Below are 22,407 nucleotides of genomic sequence, written 5' to 3'. Positions count from 1 at the left end.
TGAGCCGATAAGAATGCGGTGATTGACAGAGTCAAAAGCTTTGGCCAGGTCGATTCAGGTTATGATGTCGTTTAGGACCTTGAGTGTGGGTGAGGTGCACCCATGACCAGCTCGGAAACCAGATTGCATAGTGGAGAAGGTACGGTGGGATTAGTTAACTTGGCTTTTGAAGATTTTAGAAGGGCAGGATGGATATAGGTCTATAACAGTTTGGGTCTAGAGTGTCTCCCCCTTTGAAAAGGGGGATGACCACGGCAGCTTTCCAATCTTTGGGGATCTCAGACGATAAAGAACAACCAGGCATCCTCTTCTGACGGGATGAGGTCAATATCCTTCCAGGATACCCGGGCCGATAAGGTCGATTAGAAAGGCCTAGTCGCTGAAGTGTTTAAGGGAGCGTTTGACAGTGATGAGGGGTGGTCGTTGGACAGCGGACCCATTACACACGCAGGCAATGAGGCGCTGATCACTGAGATCCTGGTTGAAGACAGCAGAGATGTATTTAGAGAGCAAGTTTGTCAGGATGATATCTAAGAAGGTGCCCATGGTTACTGATTTAGAGTTGTACCTGGTAGGTTCGTTGATAATTTGTGTCAGTTTAGGTTACTTACCTGACACAACGAACTTTGAACACAAATGGGGGTCTATTACAGGTGTCAACAGTGACAGACTTATTTCTGGAGAGATACATTTTTAAAATTAGAAGCTAGAACTGTCTGGCAATAGACCTGGAAAGTATGACAGAACTTTGTAGGCTATCTCTGCAGTAGATTGCAACTCCTCCCCCTTTGGCAGTTCTATCTTGACGGAAAATGTTGTAGTTGGGGATGGAAATCTCAGAATTCTTTGGTGTCCAGCTGGGGGCTGAAGGTGGTCTATAACAAGTGGCAACGGTGGCTTGTTTTTGGAAAGGTGAATTTTTTAAAAATTGTTTAGGCACAGACCTGGATAGTAGGACATACAGTGCCTTGCGAAAGTATTCGCCCAATTTTTCAGTTTTTGTTTGTTAAAAAAGTTTGAAATATCCAATAAATGTCGTTCCACTTCATGATTGTGTCCCACTTGTTGTTGATTCTTCACAAAAAAATACAGTTTTATATCTTTATGTTTGAAGCCTGAAATGTGGCAAAAGGTCGCAAAGTTCAAGGGGGGCCGAATACTTTCGCAAGGCACTGTATCTCTGCAGTAGATTCCAACTCCACCCCCCTTGGCAGTTCTATCTTGTCTGAAAACATAATTATGAATGGACATTTCAGGATTTTTGGTTCCTAAGCCAGGATTCAGACACAGCATCAAGGACATCAAGGTTAGCAGAATGTGCTAAAGCAGAGAGTAAAACAAGCTTAGGGAGGAGGCTTCTAATGTTAACATGCATGAAACCAAGGCTTTTACTGTTACAGAAGTCAACAAATGAGAGCGCCTGGGGACACGCAGGACCTGGGTTAACCTCTACATCACCCGAGGAACAGAGGAGGAGTAGGATGAGGGTATGGCTAAAGGATATAAGAACTGGTCGTCTAGTGCGTTCAGAACAGAGAGTAAAAGGAGCAGATTTCTGGGCGTTGAAGAATAGATTCAAGGCATATTGTACAGACAAGGGTATGGTAGGATGAGAGTACGGCTAAAGGATATATAAGAACTGGTCGTCTAGTGCGTTCAGAACAGAGAGTAAAAGGAGCAGATTTCTGGGGGTGGAAGAATAGATTCAAGGCATAATGTACAGACAAGGGAATGGTAGGATGAGAGTACAGTGGAGGTAAACCTATGCGTTGAGTTGAGAGAAGTTTTGTCTCCAGAGGCACCATTTAAGGCAGGTGAGATCACCGCATGTGTGGGGGGTGGAACACAAGGGCAAAGTAGGTGGGACTTAATGAGTGGTGTGGGTGGGACTTAGTGAGCGGTGTGGGCGGGACTTAGTGAGCGGTGTGGGCAGGACTTAGTGAGCAATGTGGGTGGGACTTAGTGAGCGGTGTGGGCGGGACTTAGTGAGTGGTGTGGGCGGGACTTAGTGAGCGGTGTGGGTGGGACTTAGTGAGCGGTGTGGGCGGGACTTAGTGAGCGGTGTGGGCGGGACTTAGTGAGCGGTGTGGGCGGGCCTTACGTGAGTGTCCTTGTTGAGAAAGTGCAGTCCATTTTGATTGACAGCCAGGATACAGGGAGCGTAGATGGAGCCACTGCTGCTGGACTGGACGTAGAAGAAGGAGGAGCCAAACATGGGGAACGCACTGACCAGACCTGGGGGAGGGGGGGCACAGTCAGACAAACACACACAGCATATCCTGGTGGGTATGTCACAGGAGGTTGGTGGCACCTTAATTGGGGAGGATGGGCTCGTGGTAATGTCTGGAGGTGGAATGGCATCATTATGAGCCGTCCTCCCCTCAGCAGGTTGCTATGACAGCCTCCACTCTTCTGGGAAGGCTTTCCTCTAGATGTTGGAACATTGCTGCTATAACAGCCTCCACTCTTCTGGGAAGGCTTTCCACTAGATGTTGGAATATTGCTGCTATAACAGCCTCCACTCTTCTGGGAAGGCTTTCCACTAGATGTTGGAATATTGCTGCTGTAACAGCCTCCACTCTTCTGGGAAGGCTTTCCACTAGATGTTGTAATATTGCTGCTATAACAGCCTCCACTCTTCTGGGAAGGCTTTACACTAGATGTTGTAATATTGCTGCTATAACAGTCTCCACTCTTCTGGGAAGGCTTTCCACTAGATGTTGGGACATTGCTGCTATAACAGCCTCCACTCTTCTGGGAAGGCTTTCCACTAGATGTTGGAATATTGCTGCTATAACAGCCTCCACTCTTCTGGGAAGGCTTTCCACTAGATGTTGGAACATTGCTGCTATAACAGTTTCCACTCTTCTGGGAAGGCTTTCCACTAGATGTTGGAACATTGCTGCTATAACAGCCTCCACTCCTCTGGGAAGGCTTTCCACTAGATGTGGGAACATTGCTGCTATAACAGCCTCCACTCTTCTAGGAAGGATTTCCACTAGATGTTGGAACATTGCTGCTATAACAGCCTCCACTCTTCTAGGAAGGATTTCCACTAGATGTTGGAACATTGCTGCTATAACAGCCTCCACTCTTCTGGGAAGGCTTTCCACTAGATGTTGGAACATTGCTGGGGAGACTTGTTTCCATTCAGCCACAAGAGCATTAGTCAAGTTGGGCACTGATTGGGCACTGGCTCACAGTCGGCGTTCCAATTCATCCCACACTGATCACAACAAACGATTTCTGTATGAATCTTGCTTTGTACATGGGGGCATTGTCATGCTGAAACAGGAGAGGACCTTCCCCAAACTGTTGCCACAAATTTGGAAGCACAGAATCGTCTAGAATGTCATTGTACGCTGTAGCGTTAAAATTTCCCGCCACTGGAACTAAGGGCCCCGAACCAGGAAAAACAGCCTCAGATCATCTTTCCTCCTCCACCAAACTTTACAGTTGGCACTGTGCATTGGGGCAGGTAGCGTTCTCCACCAAACTTTACAGTTGGCACTATGCATTGGGGCAGGTAGCGTTCTCCACCAAACTTTACAGTTGGCACTATGCATTGGGGCAGGTAGCATTCTCCACCAAACTTTACAGTTGGCACTATGCATTGGGGCAGGTAGCGTTCTCCACCAAACTTTACAGTTGGCCCTATGCATTGGGGCAAACTTTACAGTTGGCACTATGCATTGGGGCAGGTAGCGTTCTCCACCAAACTTTACAGTTGGCACTATGCATTGGGGCAGGTAGCGTTCTCCACCAAACTTTACAGTTGGCACTATGCATTGGGGCAGGTAGCCTCCACCAAACTTTACAGTTGGCACTATGCATTGGGGCACTTCTCCATTTACAGTTGGCACTATGCATTGGGGCAGGTAGCGTTCTCCACCAAACTTTACAGTTGGCACTATGCATTGGGAGGTAGCACCAAACTTTACAGTTGGCACTATGCATTGGGGCAGGTAGCGTTCTCCACCAAACTTTACAGTTGGCACTATGCATTGGGGCAGGTAGCGTTCTCCACCAAACTTTACAGTTGGCACTATGCATTGGGGCAGGTAGCGTTCTCCACCTGGCATCCGCCAAACCCAGATTCGTCCATCGGACTGCCAGACGGTGAAGTGTTAATTATCACTCCATAGAACGCGTTTCCATTGCTCCACAGCCCAATGGCGGTGAGCTTTACACCACTCCAGCCGACGCTTGGCATTGAGCATGATGATGATCTCAGGCTAATGTGCGGCTGCTCGGCCATGGAAACCCCTACGACACTCCCTACGAACAGTTATTGTGTTGACGTTGCTTCTCAAGGCAGTTGGGAACTCGGTAGTGATGTGTTGCAACCGAGGACAGATGATGTTTACACACTAATGCTTCAGCACACGTTCTGTGAGGTTGTGTGGCCTTCCACTCGTAGGTCCCGTTCTGAGAGGTTGTGTGGCCTACCCCCCTTTTGTATATGTATTGTATGTGTATTAGTGTGTGTTAGGTGTGTGTCTGTGTCGTACCCAGAAACTGAGCTTTGGCCTGGTGCGGGTTGAGGGTCTGGACCTGCTGCATGTGCTGAGTTACCATGGTGACCCATGCCTGGGGAGGCTGCTTCCCAAACAGAAGGGGGGGGATGTACTCTGACAACTCATGGCTGGCGAGAGAAAGGATAGAGGATTAAAAAAATATATATATTTTTAATGTTTCTCAGTTCTAGGTTTTTTTTTTTTACATTCATTGACATGATGGAGAGATGACAGAGATTACATAGAGATTACATAGAGATGACATAGAGATTACAGAGAGATGACACAGAGATTACATGGAGATGACACAGAGATTACATAGAGATGACACAGAGATTACATAAAGATGACACAGAGATTACATAGAGATTACACAGAGATTACATAGAGATTACATAGAGATGACATAAAGATTACATAGAGATGATATAGAGATTACATAGAGATGACAGAGATTACATAGAGATGACACAGAGATTACATAGAGATGACATAGAGATTACATAGAGATGACACAGAGATTACAGAGAGATGACACAGAGATTACAGAGATTACATAGAGATGACGTAAAGATGACGGACAGATGACATATAGATGACATAGAGATGACGGAAAGATTACATAGAGATGATGGAGAGATGACATAGAGATTACATAGAGATGATGTAGATATTACATAGAGATTACATAGAGATGACAGAGATTACATAGAGATGACATAGAGATTACAGAGGGATGATGGAGAGATGATGTGGAGATTACAGAGAGATTACATAGAGATGATGGAGAGATTACAGAGAGATTACATAGAGATGATGGAGAGATTATAGAGATGATGGAGAGATTATAGAGAGATTACGTAGAGATTACATAGAGATTAAATAGAGATGATGGAGAGATGACGTAGAGATTACAGAGAGATTAGAGAGATTACGTAGAGATGATGGAGAGATTACAGAGAGATTACATAGAGATGATGGAGAGATTACATAGAGATGATGGAGAGATTACATAGAGATGATGGAGAGATTACATAGAGATTACAGAGGATTACATAGAGATTACATAGAGATGATGGAGAGATGACGGAGAGATGACATAGAGATGATGGAGAGATTACGTAGAGATGATGGAGAGATTACAGAGATTACATAGAGATGATGGAGAGATTACATAGAGATGATGGAGAGATTACATAGAGATGATGGAGAGATTACATAGAGATGATGGAGAGATTACATAGAGATGATGGAGAGATTACGGGAGATGATGGAGAGATTACATAGAGATGATGGAGAGATTACATAGAGATGATGGAGAGATTACATAGAGATGCTGGAGAGATGATGGAGAGATTACATAGAGATGATGGAGAGATGATGGAGAGATTACATAGAGATGATGGAGAGATTACATAGAGATGATGGAGAGATTACGGAGAGATGATGGCGAGATTACATAGAGATGATGGAGAGATTACATGGAGATGATGGAGAGATTACATAGAGATGCTGGAGAGATTACATAGAGATGCTGGAGAGATGATGGAGAGATTACATAGAGATGATGGAGAGATTACATAGAGATGCTGGAGAGATGATGGAGAGATTACATAGAGATGATGGAGATGATGGAGAGATTATTGATGGAGAGATTACATAGAGATGATGGAGAGATTACATAGAGATGATGGAGAGATTACGGAGAGATGATGGAGAGATTACATAGAGATGATGGAGAGATTACATAGAGATGCTGGAGAGATTACATAGAGATGATGGAGAGATGAGATGATGGAGAGATTGGACATAGAGATGCTGGAGATGATGGAGAAATTACATAGAGATGCTGGAGAGATGATGGAAAGATTACATAGAGATGCTGGAGAGATGATGGAGAGTTACATAGAGATGATGGAGAGATTACATAGAGATGCTGGAGAGATGATGGAGAGATTACATAGAGATGATGGAGAGATTACATAGAGATGCTGGAGAGATGATGGAGAGTACATAGAGATGCTGGAGAGATTACGGAGAGATAATGCACTGTACACGGCAACCACCTCCCCCTTAATGCACTGTACACTGCAACCACCTCCCCCATAATGCACTGTACACGGCAACCACTTCCCCCATAATTCACTGTACACAGCAACCACCTCCCCCATAATGCACTGTACACAGCAACCAGCTCCCCCATAATGCACTGTACACAGCAACCACCTCCCCCATAATGCACTGTACACGGCAACCAGCTCCCCCATAATGCACTGTACACAGCAACCAGCTCCCCCATAATGCACTGTAATATGTGTTCTTACATGCTGGGTATGAACGTCATGTCCTTGGCTCTGTGTTGCAGAGCTGATAGTTTAGAGATCTGGAGGAACAGCTGTTCAGAGACTTTACCTCTGGGCAGGATGTTCATCAAGCCCTTACGGTAGTCTGGAAGCACCTGTTATAAAGTAAATACAGAGCAGACTGTTATAGCTGGTTATAATGCATCATAGTGTTGTTATACCTGGTTATAATGCATCATAGTGTTGTTATACCTGGTTATAATGCATCACTGTTGTTATACCTGGTTATAATGCTTCATAGTGTTGTTATACCTGGTTATAATGCTTCATAGTGTTGTTATACCTGGTTATAATGCTTCATAATGCTTCATAGTGTTGTTATACCTGGTTATAATGCTTCATAGTGTTGTTATACCTGGTTATAATGCATCATGGTGTTGTTATACCTGGTTATAATGCATCATGGTGTTATTATACCTGGTTATAATGCATGGTGACACAGAGCTGGTTGTTATACCTGGTTATAATGTATCGTAGTGTTGTTATACCTGGTTATAATGCATCATAGTGTTGTTATACCTGGTTATAATGCATGGTGACACAGAGCTGGTTATTATACCTGGTTATAATGCATCTTAGTGTTGTTATACCTGGTTATAATGTATCGTAGTGTTGTTATACCTGGTTATAATGCATCACAGTGTTGTTATACCTGGTTATAATGCATCACTGTTGTTATACCTGGTTATAAGGCATCTTAGTGTTGTTATACCTGGTTATAATGTTTCATAGTGTTGTTATACCTGGTTATAATGCATCATAGTGTTGTTATACCTGGTTATAATGCATCACAGTGTTTTTATACCTGGTTATAATGCTTCATAGTGTTGTTATACCTGGTTATAATGCATCATAGTGTTATTATACCTGGTTATAATGCATCTTAGTGTTGTTATACCTGGTTATAATGTATCGTAGTGTTGTTATACCTGGTTATAATGCATGGTGACACAGAGCTGGTTATTATACCTGGTTATAATGCATGGTGACACAGAGCTCGTTGTCAAATTTGAGCGTCTGTGTCCAGATGACCCTCCTGAACCACAGGCTGTAGTTACAGTCCATTGGCTCCGCCTCCGTAGCAATGTCCAGGATGTACTCCCTCTTATTGAGGGGACGGACATTCTCACCTGCAGACGGACAGACAGACACACACACACAAACTGTAATATTAAAGAATGGACAGTCTGACCTGTAGACAGACAGACAGACAGACAGACAGACAGACAGACAGACAGACAGACAGACAGACAGACAGACAGACAGACAGACAGACAGACAGACAGACAGACAGACAGACAGACAGACAGACAGACAGACAGACAGACAGACAGACAGACAGACAGAGAACAGTAGTTTACAGTAGTATGGACAGTCTGACTGTGTGTGTGTGTGTGTGTAGACAGACAGACAGACAGACAGTCTGTGTAGACAGTAGTATGGACAGTCTGACTGTGTGTGTGTGAGATATACACAACAGAACATGTGTGTGTGTGTGTGTGTGTGTGTGAACATGTGTGTGTGTGTGATCAGAACCCACTGTAATACACAGTGTCAGAACCCACTGTGTGTGTGAACCCACTGTGTACACACAACAGTGTGTAATACACAGTACACACAACAGAACATGTGTGTGTGTGAACATGATCAGAACCCACTGTGTGATCAGAACCCACTGTAATACACAGAGAGAGATGTGTGTAATACACAGAGATACACACAACAGAACATGATCAGAACCAACTGTGTGAGATACACACAACAGAACATGATCATACCTCTTTTACGTGACCAGGAAGAACAGCAGTACCCACTGTAATACGGCCTCAACAGTCTGATGTAGAATACCCATCTGTAACAGAGCTCACACTATCAGAACGTCCAGCGCCACCTGCAGCACAGGAGGACAAATATACACACAACAGAACATGATCAGCACCCACTGTAATGTATATACAACAACAGAACAGAGAGTAATACACAGAGATACACACAACAGAACATGATCAGAACCCACTGTAATACACAGAGATACACACAACAGAACACACAACAGAACATGATCAGAACCCACTGTAATACACAGAGATACACACAACAGAACATGATCAGAACCAACTGTAATACACAGAGAGAGATACACACAACAGAACATGTAATCAGAACCCACTGAATACACAGAGAGAGAGATCAGAACACCCACTGTAATACACAGAGAGAGAGATACACACAACAGAACATGATCAGAACCCACTGTAATACACAGAGAGAGAGATACACACAACAGAACATGATCAGAACCCACTGTAATACACAGAGAGAGAGATACACACAACAGAACATGATCAGAACCCACTGTAATACACAGAGAGAGAGAACATGATCAGAACCCACTAATACACACAACAGAACATGATCAGAACCCACTGTAATACACAGAGAGAGATACACACAACAGAACATGAATACACAGAACCAGAACAGAAATGTAATACACATCAGAGAGATACACACAACAGAACATGATCAGAACCCACTGTAATACACAGAGACAGATACACACAATCAGAACCCACTGTATACACAGAGAGAACAGAACATGATCAGAACCCACTGTAATACACAGAGAGAGAGATACACACAACAGAACATGATCAGAACCCACTGTAATACAGAGAGAGAGATACACACAACAGAACATGATCAGAACCCACTGTAATACAGAGAGAGATATACAGAACAGAAAATTAGTAGACTACAGAGACAGAAGGGAACAGACACAGTCTAGTAGACATCTAGTAGACTCAGAGACAGAAGGGAACAGACACAGATATCATCCTAAGCACACAGACACTCAGGGGGACAGAAGGGAACAGACACAGTCTAGTAGACTGACAGAGACAGAAGGGAACAGACACAGTCTAGTAGACTCAGAGACAGAAGGGAACAGACACAGTCTAGTAGACTGACAGAGACAGAAGGGAACAGACACAGTCTAGTAGACTGACAGAGAACAGAACAGGGAACAGAACACAGTCTAGTAGACTCAGAGACAGAAGGGAACAGACACAGTCTAGTAGACTCAGAGACAGAAGGGAACAGACACAGTCTAGTAGACTCAGAGACAGAAGGGAACAGACACAGTCTAGTAGACTGAGAGACAGACAGAGACAGAAGTCTAGTAGACAGAGACAGAAGGGAACAGACACAGTCTAGTAGACTCAGAGACAGAAGGGAACAGACACAGTCTAGTAGACTCAGAGACAGAAGGGAACAGACACAGTCTAGTAGACAGAGACAGAAGGGAACAGACACAGTCTAGTAGACTGACAGAGACAGAAGGGAACAGACACAGTCTAGTAGACTCAGAGACAGAAGGGAACAGAGACACAGTCTAGTAGACTGAGACAGAGACAGAAGGGAACAGACACAGTCTAGTAGACAGAGACAGAAGGGAACAGACACAGTCTAGTAGAGACTCAGACAGAGACAGAAGGGAACAGACACAGTCTAGTAGACTGACAGAGACAGAAGGAGACAGAAGGGAACAGACACAGTCTAGTAGACTGACAGACAGAAGGGAACAGACACAGTCTAGGACTCAGAGACAGAACAGACACAGTCTAGAGACAGAAGGGAACAGACACAGTAGACTGACAGAGACAGAAGGGAACAGACACAGTCTCTCTAGTAGACAGAGACAGAAGGGAACAGACACAGTCTAGTAGACTGACAGAGACAGAAGGGAACAGACACAGTCTAGTAGACTCAGAGACAGAAGGGAACAGACACAGTCTAGTAGACTCAGAGACAGAAGGGAACAGACACAGTCTAGTAGACTCAGAGACAGAAGGGAACAGACACAGTCTAGTAGACTGACAGAGACAGAAGGGAACAGACACAGTCTAGTAGACAGAGACAGAAGGGAACAGACACAGTCTAGTAGACTCAGAGACAGAAGGGAACAGACACAGTCTAGTAGACTCAGAGACAGAAGGGAACAGACACAGTCTAGTAGACTGACAGAGACAGAAGGGAACAGACACAGTCAGTCTAGAGACAGAAGGGAACAGACACAGTCTAGACTGACAGAGACAGAAGGGAACAGACACAGTCTAGTAGACACAGAGACAGAAGGGAACAGACACAGTCTAGAGACTGACAGAGACAGAAGGGAACAGACACAGTCTAGTAGACTCAGAGACAGAAGGGAACAGACACAGTCTAGTAGACAGAGACAGAAGGGAACAGACACAGTCTAGTAGACTGACCAGAGACAGAAGGGAACAGACACAGTCTAGTAGACTCAGAGACAGAAGGGAACAGACACAGTCTAGTAGACAGAGACAGAAGGGAACAGACACAGTCTAGTAGACTCAGAGACAGAAGGGAACAGACACAGTCTAGTAGACTCAGAGACAGAAGGGAACAGACACAGTCTAGTAGACTGACAGAGACAGAAGGGAACAGACACAGTCTAGTAGACAGAGACAGAAGGGAACAGACACAGTCTAGTAGACTCAGAGACAGAGACAGGGAACAGACACAGTCTAGTAGACAGAGACAGAAGGGAACAGACACAGTCTAGTAGACTCAGAGACAGAAGAGAACAGACACAGTCTAGTAGACTGACAGAGACAGAAGGGAACAGACACAGTCTAGTAGACTGACAGAGACAGAAGGGAACAGACACAGTCTAGTAGACAGAGACAGAAGGGAACAGACACAGTCTAGTAGACAGAGACAGAAGGGAACAGACACAGTCTAGTAGACAGAGACAGAAGGGAACAGACACAGTCTAGTAGACTCAGAGACAGAAGGGAACAGACACAGTCTAGTAGACTCAGAGACAGAGACAGAAGGAACAGACACAGTCTAGTAGACAGAGACAGAAGGGAACAGACACAGTCTAGTAGACTCAGACTGACAGAGACAGAAGGGAACAGACACAGTCTAGTAGACAGAGACAGAAGGGAACAGACACAGTCTAGTAGACTCAGAGACAGAAGGGAACAGACACAGTCTAGTAGACTCAGAGACAGAAGGGAACAGACACAGTCTAGTAGACAGAGACAGAAGGGAACAGACACAGTCTAGTAGACAGAGACAGTCTAGTAGACTCAGAGACAGAAGGGAACAGACACACAGTCTAGTAGACAGAGACAGAAGGGAACAGACACAGTCTAGTAGACAGAGACAGAAGGGAACAGACACAGTCTAGTAGACAGAGACAGAAACAGGGAACAGACACAGTCTAGTAGACAGAGACAGAAGGGAACAGACACAGTCTAGTAGACAGAGACAGAAGGGAACAGACACAGTCTAGTAGACACAGACACAGTCTAGTAGACTCAGAGACAGAAGGGAACAGACACAGTCTAGTAGACAGAGACAGAAGGGAACAGACACAGTCTAGTAGACAGGGACAGAAGGGAACAGACACAGTCTAGTAGACAGAGACAGAAGGGAACAGACACAGTCTAGTAGACAGAGACAGAAGGGAACAGACACAGTCTAGTAGACAGAGACAGAAGGGAACAGACACAGTCTAGTAGACTCAGAGACAGAAGGGAACAACACAGTCTATGAGACTCACAGAGCACGTCTTGATCTTCAGGTGTCGTTCGATGCCTCCTGGGAAGAGGAACAGTTGTCGCTTGGAGCTCCTCCCCGCCTGTTAGAGGTCAGGGGTTAGACAGTAGAGGTCAGCGGTTAGACATTAGAGGTCAGAGATTCGACATTAGAGATCAGAGATTCGACATTAGAGATCAGAGATTTGACATTAGAGGTCAGAGGTTAGACAGTCTGGTCAGGGGTTAGACGTCTGGGGTTAGACAGTAGAGGTCAGGGGTTAGACATTAGCGGTCAGGGGTTAGACAGAGGTCAGGGTTAGACATTAGAGGTCAGGAGTAAGACATTAGAGGTCAGGGGTAAGACATTAGAGGTGAGGGGTAAGACATTAGAGGTCAGGAGTAAGACATTAGAGGTCATGCTCTATCCAAACTATTTGTAAATTTAGCTAGCTGGTTATTTAGAAATGTTCGTACTAAATTTGGGGGAATGTTCCAATGCTAGTGATCATTACTGTGCACCACAGGTCAGATGTCAAGGGTAAGGACCAAGGGTAAGGGGTTAAGGTTAGGAGTTAGGCATGAAAGGTGAGAACTAACCACCGTAGCTTTCAGTTCCATACTGCTGGGAGGAATGATGCGTCCTCCGTACCGATAGGTCTTCCTCAGGTTCTGCTCACAAGCCTTTGATATGCCTATGGAGAACACATTAACAATATAGCTATCAATACACAGAGACATTACCTGGAGAATAGACATTATACCTATCAATACACAGAGACATTACCTGGAGAATAGACCATTATACCTATCAATACACAGAGACATTACCTGGAGAATAGACATTATACCTATCAATACACAGAGACATTACCTGGAGAAATAGACATTATACCTATCAATACACAGAGACATTACCTGGAGAATAGACATTATATACCTATCAATACACAGAGACATTACCTGGAGAATAGACATTAACAATATACCTATCAATACACAGAGACATTACCTGGAGAATAGACATTAACAATATACCTATCAATACACAGAGACATTACCTGGAGAATAGACATTATACCAATATACCTATCAATACACAGAGACATTACCTGGAGAATAGACATTACCAATATACCTATCAATACACAGAGACATTACCTGGAGAATAGACATTATACCTATCAATACACAGAGACATTACCTGGAGAATAGACATTATACCTATCAATACACAGAGACATTACCTGGAGAATAGACATTATACCTATCAATACACAGAGACATTACCTGGAGAATAGACATTACCAATATACCTCTCAATACACGGAGACATTACCTGGAGAATAGACATTACCATTATACCTATCAATACACAGAGACATTACCTGGAGAATAGACATTATACCTATTAATACACAGAGACATTACCTGGAGAATAGACATTACCAATATACCTATCAATACACAGAGACATTACCTGGAGAATAGACATTACCAATATACCTATCAATACACAGAGACATTACCTGGAGACATTACCAATATACCTATCAATACACAGAGACATTACCTGGAGAATAGACATTTCCAATTTACCTATCAATACACAGAGACATTACCTGGAGACATTACCAATATACCTATCAATACACAGAGACATTACCTGGAGAATAGACATTACCAATTTACCTATCAATACACAGAGACATTACCTGGAGACATTACCAATATACCTATCAATACACAGAGACATTACCTGGAGACATTACCAATATACCTATCAATACACAGAGACATTACCTGGAGAATAGACATTACCAATTTACCTATCAATACACAGAGACATTACCTGGAGACATTACCAATATACCTATCAATACACAGAGACATTACCTGGAGAATAGACATTATACCTATCAATACACAGAGACATTACCTGGAGACATTACCAATATACCTATCAATACACAGAGACATTACCTGGAGACATTACCATTATACCTATCAATACACAGAGACATTACCTGGAGAATAGACATTACCAATATACCTATCAATACACAGAGACAGGAAGACACCTACCCTGGAACAGGAAGACACCTACCCTGAAACAGGAAGACACCTACCCTGAAACAGGAAGACACCTACCCTGAAACAGGAAGACATCTACCCTGGAACAGGAAGACACCTACCTGAAACAGGAAGACACCTACCCTGGAACAGGAAGACACCTACCCTGAAACAGGAAGACACCTACCCTGAAACAGGAAGACACCTACCCTGAAACAGGAAGACATCTACCCTGAAACAGGAAGACAACTACCCTGGAACAGGAAGACAACTACCCTGGAACAGGAAGACACCTACCCTGAAACAGGAAGACAATTACCCTGGAACAGGAAGACACCTACCCTGGAACAGGAAGACACCTACCCTGAAACAGGAAGACATCTACCCTGGAACAGAAAGACATCTACCCTGAAACAGGAAGACACCTACCCTGGAACAGGAAGACATCTACCCTGAAACAGGAAGACACCTACCCTGGAACAGGAAGACACCTACCCTGGAACAGGAATACACCTACCATGAAACAGGAAACAGGAACACCCACCCTGGAACAGGAAGACACCTACCCTGGAACACTCCTCCCTGACTGAGGGAGGCGTTCTGTAGGAACTTCAACAGGAAGGGCTTCAGGACCTCAGAGCAGCGATAGAACGCAGTCAGGATGTAAAGCAACCTCCAGCCACGCTGACAACTGTCCCTAAAGGTTAGAAGTTCAAGGTTAGAGGTCAGAGTCAGAGGTCAGGATTAGAGTTAGAGGTCAGGGGTTAGAGGTCAGGGGTTAAAGGTCAGTGATTAGAGTTAGGGTCTTACGGTTTAGAGCTGGTGTTTCCTGTAATCTGTTTGAGGATTTGACAGTAGGGTCAGAGGTCAGGGGGTTAGAGTTAGGGTCTTACAGTTTAGGGCTGGTGTTTCCTGTAATCTGTTCGAGGTGTTGACAGTAGGGTCAGAGGTCAGGGGTTAGAGTTAGGGTCTTACGGTTTAGGGCTGGTGTTTCCTGTAATCTGTTTGAGGATTTGACAGTAGGGTCAGAGGTCAGGGGGTTAGAGTTAGGGTTTTACAGTTTAGGGCTGGTGTTTCCTGTAATCTGTTCGAGGTGTTGACAGTAGGGTCAGAGGTCCTTCTGTAGCTCAGTTGGTAGAGCATGTTAGGGTGGGTTCTCCCGGGACCACCCATAGTAGAATGTTGCACACATGACTGTAAGTCGCTTTGGATAAAAGGTGCTAAATTATATTATTATATTATATATTAGGTCAGGGGTTAGAGTTAGGGTCTTACGGTTTAGGGCTGGTGTTTCCTGTAATCTGTTTGAGGATTTGACAGTAGGCTTCATCCTTCATCAGACCAAACTGTCCAATCAGCTGGAGAGAGGAGAACACACACATCACACAGACGCCTTCAACACAACACAAAACCACCAACTGTTGACGGTGTGGGTGTTACCTTCAGGAAGGTGTTGACTACTTCTTGTTCTGTCAGGCCCTTCAAGGGGTGGTCTCCCATAAAACGCATCACCGCTATGAACATGACATAGCAGGACATACCGTGACATCGCAGGACGTAGTAGGACATGACATACCATGACTTAACATAACGGCCCATGACATGAAATGACATGAAAAAGGCATTAAATGACATAGCACGACAAAGCATGGGCATAGCATGACATAGTGTGAAACATGACTTACAAAGGAAGATGTCTGTAGCCACTCTGTTCATAGCAGGATCAGTGAACTCTATCAGAGATTCAGACAGTGGAGACTGGGGGGGAAAGAGATATAATGGAACTATAGTTAACTACTTAAGGCTTATGATATAAGGTATAATTAGGTATAATAAAACAGTTAGGGTATGTGTTATAATGTGTTATAATGTGTTACAATGTGTTATAATGTGTTATAATGTGTTATAATGTGTTATAATGTGTTATAATGTGTTATGATGTGTTATATTGTGTTATAATGTGTTACCTTGGAGAACTTGATGTGTTATAATGTGTTATAATGTGTTATAATGTGTTATAATGTGTTATATTGTGTTACCTTGGAGAACCTGATGTGTTATAATGTGTTATAATGTGTTATAATGTGTTATAATGTGTTATGTGTTACCTTGGAGAACCTGAAGTGTTATAATGTGTTATAATGTGTTATAATGTGTTATAATGTGTTATGTGTTACCTTGGAGAACCTGATGTGTTATAATGTGTTATAATGTGTTATAATGTGTTACCTTGGAGAACCTGATGTGTTATAATGTGTTATAATGTGTTACCTTTGAGAACCTGATGTGTTATAATGTGTTATAATGTGTTACCTTGGAGACCTTGATGTGTTATAATGTGTTATAATGTGTTATAATGTGTTATAATGTGTTACATTGGAGAACCTGATGTGTTATAATGTATTATAATGTGTTATAATGTGTTATAATGTGTTATAATGTGTTATGTTGTGTTATAATGTGTTATAATGTGTTATAATGTGTTATAATGTGTTACCTTGGAGACCTTGATGTATTATAATGTGTTATAATGTCTTATAATGTGTTATAATGTGTTACATTGGAGAACCTGATGTGTTATAATGTATTATAATGTGTTATAATGTGTTATAATGTGTTATAATGTGTTATGTTGTGTTATAATGTGTTATAATGTGTTACCTTGGAGACCTTGATGTATTATAATGTGTTATAATGTCTTATAATGTGTTATAATGTGTTACCTTGGAGAACCTGATGTGTTATAATGTATTATAATGTGTTATAATGTGTTATAATGTGTTATGTTGTGTTATAATGTGTTATAATGTGTTATAATGTGTTATAATGTGTTACCTTGGAGACCTTGATGTATTATAATGTGTTATAATGTCTTATAATGTGTTATAATGTGTTACCTTGGAGAACCTGATGTGTTATAATGTGTTATAATGTGTTATAATGTGTTATAATGTGTTATAATGTGTTATAATGTGTTATAATGTGTTACCTTGGAGACCTTGATGTGTTATAATGTGTTATAATGTGTTACCTTGGAGAACCTGATGTGTTATAATGTATTATAATGTGTTATAATGTGTTATAATGTGTTATGTTGTGTTATAATGTGTTATAATGTGTTATAATGTGTTACCTTGGAGAACCTGATGTGTTATAATGTATTATAATGTGTTATAATGTGTTATAATGTGTTACCTTGGAGACCTTGATGTATTATAATGTGTTATAATGTGTTATAATGTGTTACCTTGGAGAACCTGATGTGTTATAATGTATTATAATGTGTTATAATGTGTTATATTGTGTTATAATGTGTTATGTTGTGTTATAATGTGTTATAATGTGTTATAATGTGTTATATTGTGTTATAATGTGTTATATTGTGTTATAATGTCTTATAATGTGTTATAATGTGTTACCTTGGAGAACCTGATGTGTTATAATGTATTATAATGTGTTATAATGTGTTATAATGTGTTATAATGTGTTATATTGTGTTATAATGTGTTATAATGTGTTATAATGTGTTACCTTGGAGAACCTGATGTGTTATAATGTGTTATAATGTGTTATAATGTGTTATAATGTGTTATAATGTGTTATATTGTGTTATAATGTGTTATAATGTGTTATAATGTGTTACCTTGGAGAACCTGATGTGTTATAATGTGTTATAATGTGTTATAATGTGTTATAATGTGTTATAATGTGTTATAATGTGTTATGTTGTGTTATAATGTGTTATAATGTGTTACCTTGGAGACCTTGATGTGTTATAATGTGTTATAATGTGTTACCTTGGAGAACCTGATGTGTTATAATGTATTATAATGTGTTATAATGTGTTATAATGTGTTATGTTGTGTTATAATGTGTTATAATGTGTTATAATGTGTTACCTTGGAGAACCTGATGTGTTATAATGTATTATAATGTGTTATAATGTGTTATAATGTGTTACCTTGGAGACCTTGATGTATTATAATGTGTTATAATGTGTTATAATGTGTTACCTTGGAGAACCTGATGTGTTATAATGTATTATAATGTGTTATAATGTGTTATATTGTGTTATAATGTGTTATGTTGTGTTATAATGTGTTATAATGTGTTATAATGTGTTATAATGTGTTATATTGTGTTATAATGTGTTATATTGTGTTATAATGTGTTATAATGTGTTATAATGTGTTACCTTGGAGAACCTGATGTGTTATAATGTATTATAATGTGTTATAATGTGTTATAATGTGTTATAATGTGTTATATTGTGTTATAATGTGTTATAATGTGTTATAATGTGTTACCTTGGAGAACCTGATGTGTTATAATGTGTTATAATGTGTTATAATGTGTTATAATGTGTTATAATGTGTTATATTGTGTTATAATGTGTTATAATGTGTTATAATGTGTTACCTTGGAGAACCTGATGTGTTATAATGTGTTATAATGTGTTATAATGTGTTATAATGTGTTATATTGTGTTATAATGTGTTATAATGTGTTATAATGTGTTACCTTGGAGAACCTGATGTGTTATAATGTATTATAATGTGTTATAATGTGTTATAATGTATTATAATGTGTTATAATGTGTTATAATGTGTTATAATGTGTTACCTTGGAGACCTTGATGTATTATAACGTGTTATAATGTGTTATAATGTGTTACCTTGGAGAACCTGATGTGTTATAATGTATTATAATGTGTTATAATGTGTTATATTGTGTTATAATGTGTTATAATGTGTTATAATGTGTTATAATGTGTTATAATGTGTTATAATGTGTTATAATGTGTTATATTGTGTTATAATGTGTTATATTGTGTTATAATGTGTTATAATGTGTTATAATGTGTTATAATGTGTTACCTTGGAGAACCTGATGTGTTATAATGTATTATAATGTGTTATAATGTGTTATAATGTGTTATAATGTGTTATAATGTGTTACCTTGGAGAACCTGATGTGTTATAATGTGTTATAATGTGTTATAATGTGTTATAATGTGTTATAATGTGTTATATTGTGTTATAATGTGTTATAATGTGTTATAATGTGTTATAATGTGTTACCTTGGAGAACCTGATGTGTTATAATGTATTTTAAAGTGTTATAATGTGTTATATTGTGTTATAATGTGTTATAATGTGTTATAATGTGTTATAATGTGTTATATTGTGTTATAATGTGTTACCTTGGAGAACCTGATGTGTTATAATGTGTTATATTGTGTTATAATGTGTTATAATGTGTTATATTGTGTTATAATGTGTTACCTTGGAGAACCTGATGTGTTATAGTGTGTTATAATGTGTTATAATGTGTTATAATGTGTTATAATGTGTTATATTGTGTTATAATGTGTTATAATGTGTTATAATGTGTTATATTGTGTTATAATGTGTTATAATGTGTTACCTTGGAGAACCTGATGTGTTATAATGTATTTTAAAGTGTTATAATGTGTTATAATGTGTTATAATGTGTTATAATGTGTTACCTTGGAGAACCTGACCATTTCAAAGGGATCTCTGGTGTCTTTGGGCTTCTTGGACTTCACAGAGGCCCTGTGGGGAGGAACCACAGATAAACACTCACAGAGGCCCTGTGGGGAGGGACCACAGATAAACACTCACAGAGGCCCTGTGGGGAGGAACCACAGATAAACACTCACAGAGGCCCTGTGGGGAGGAACCACAGATACACACTCACAAAGGCCCTGTGGGGAGGAACCACAGATAAACACTCACAGAGGCCCTGTGGGACCACAGATAAACACTCACTTCTGAGGGACACAGTGGAAGGTGTGTGAGTGGTGTGTGTGTGTTTAATGTGTGTGTGAGTGATGTGTGTGTGTGTGTGTTTGATGTGTGCGTGAGTGGTGTGTGTGTGTGTGTGTGTGTGTGTGTGTGTGTGTGTGTGTGTGTGTGTGTGTGTGTGTGTGTGTGTGTGTGTGTGTGTGTGTGTGTGTGTGTGTGTGTTGATGTGTGTGATGTGTGTGTGAGTGGTGTGTGTGTGCTTACCCCTTAGCAGCCGGTTGTCTAAAGTATTTGTTTGCGAACTCCACCATATCGTACCGCGTGTCCTGCAGAATGCTCTCGTCGATCTCTAGGACCTCATCAAACCCCTCCTAAACCACAGCAACATGTATACAGTAGTACAGTAGTACAGAACGTTCTCGTCGACCTCTGGGACCTCATCAAACCCCTCCTAAACCACAGCAACATGTATACAGTAGTACAGAACGCTCTCGTCGACCTCTAGGACCTCATCAAACCCCTCCTAAACCACAGCAACATGTATACAGTAGTACAGAACGCTCTCGTTGACCTCTAGGACCTCATCAAACCCCTCCTAAACCACAGCAACATGTATACAGTAGTACAGAACGCTCTCGTCGACCTCTAGGACCTCATCAAACCCCTCCTAAACCACAGCAACATGTATACAGTAGTACAGAACGCTCTCGTCGACCTCTAGGACCTCATCAAACCCCTCCTAAACCACAGCAACATGTATACAGTAGTACAGAACGCTCTCGTTGACCTCTGGGACCTCATCAAACCCCTCCTAAACCACAGCAACATGTATACAGTAGTACAGAACGCTCTCGTCGACCTCTAGGACCTCATCAAACCCCTCCTAAACCACAGCAACATGTATACAGTAGTACAGAACGCTCTCGTCGACCTCTAGGACCTCATCAAACCCCTCCTAAACCACAGCAACATGTATACAGTTGTACAGTAGTACAGAACGCTCTCGTCGACCTCTGTGACCTCATCAAACCCCTCCTAAACCACAGCAACATGTATACAGTAGTACAGAACGCTCTCGTTGACCTCTGGGACCTCATCAAACCCCTCCTAAACCACAGCAACATGTATACAGTAGTACAGAACGCTCTCGTCGACCTCTAGGACCTCATCAAACCCCTCCTAAACCACAGCAACATGTATACAGTAGTACAGAACGCTCTCGTCGACCTCTAGGACCTCATCAAACCCCTCCTAAACCACAGCAACATGTATACAGTTGTACAGTAGTACAGAACGCTCTCGTTGACCTCTAGAACCTCATCAAACCCCTCCTAAACCACAGCAACATGTATACAGTAGTACAGTAGTATAGTAATATACTAGTACACCAGTTCATTAGTATGGCAGTACAGTAGTATAGTAGTATATTAGTACAGTAGTATATTAGTACAGTAGTACAGTAGTATACTAGTACAGTAGTATAGTAGTACAGTAGTACAGTAGTATATTAGTACAGTAGTACAGCAGTATAGTAGTATAGTAGTATAGTAGTACAGTAGTATACTAGTACAGTAGTATATTAGTACAGTAGTACAGTAGTACAGTAGTATAGTAGTATAGTAGTATAGTAGTGCAGTAGTATATTAGTACACTAGTATATTAGTACAGTAGTACAGTAGTACAGTAGTATAGTAGTATAGTAGTATAGTAGTATAGTAGTATAGTAGTGCAGTAGTATAGTAGTATAGTAGTACAGTAGTATAGTAGTATAGTAGTACAGTAGTATAATAGTATAGTAGTACAGTAGTATATTAGTACAGTAGTATAGTAGTATAGTAGTACAGTGGTATAGTAGTGCAGTAGTAGCTCAGTTGGTAGAGCATGGCGCTTGTAACGCCAGGGTAGTGGGTTCGATCCCCGGGACCACCCATACGTAGAATGTATGCACACATGACTGTAAGTCGCTTTGGATAAAAGCGTCTGCTAAATGGCATATATTATTATTATTATTATTAGTATAGTAGTATAGTAGTACAGTAGTATAGTGGTATATTAGTACAGTAGTACAGTAGTATAGTAGTACAGTAGTACAGTAGTATATTAGTATATTAGTATA

General features: G+C 41.1%; 1 protein-coding gene across 1 annotated transcript in view; it reads right to left on the bottom strand.

Moving 5' to 3' along the window:
- The window catches only part of LOC124022090 (unconventional myosin-XV-like), a 22,773-nt gene extending 2,171 nt beyond the window's left edge, over window positions 1-20,602 (bottom strand). Inside the window, exons 1-12 of the mRNA XM_046337135.1 lie at window positions 20,556-20,602; window positions 20,207-20,251; window positions 20,033-20,099; window positions 16,209-16,281; window positions 15,799-15,916; window positions 15,090-15,220; window positions 13,051-13,145; window positions 12,461-12,554; window positions 7,850-8,010; window positions 6,842-6,975; window positions 4,512-4,645; window positions 2,102-2,235 (exon numbers count right to left, since the gene is read on the bottom strand). Of these exons, the coding sequence (XP_046193091.1) occupies window positions 2,102-2,235; window positions 4,512-4,645; window positions 6,842-6,975; window positions 7,850-8,010; window positions 12,461-12,554; window positions 13,051-13,145; window positions 15,090-15,220; window positions 15,799-15,916; window positions 16,209-16,281; window positions 20,033-20,099; window positions 20,207-20,251; window positions 20,556-20,602 (1,233 nt within the window). The remainder of the gene's footprint in view (window positions 1-2,101; window positions 2,236-4,511; window positions 4,646-6,841; window positions 6,976-7,849; window positions 8,011-12,460; window positions 12,555-13,050; window positions 13,146-15,089; window positions 15,221-15,798; window positions 15,917-16,208; window positions 16,282-20,032; window positions 20,100-20,206; window positions 20,252-20,555) is intronic.
- Between the last annotated feature and the right edge of the window lie 1,805 nt (window positions 20,603-22,407).

Source organism: Oncorhynchus gorbuscha, unplaced genomic scaffold (assembly GCF_021184085.1).
Source record: "Oncorhynchus gorbuscha isolate QuinsamMale2020 ecotype Even-year unplaced genomic scaffold, OgorEven_v1.0 Un_scaffold_1289, whole genome shotgun sequence".
Taxonomy (NCBI): domain Eukaryota; kingdom Metazoa; phylum Chordata; class Actinopteri; order Salmoniformes; family Salmonidae; genus Oncorhynchus; species Oncorhynchus gorbuscha.
This window is presented reverse-complemented; position numbering and strand designations above follow the sequence as displayed.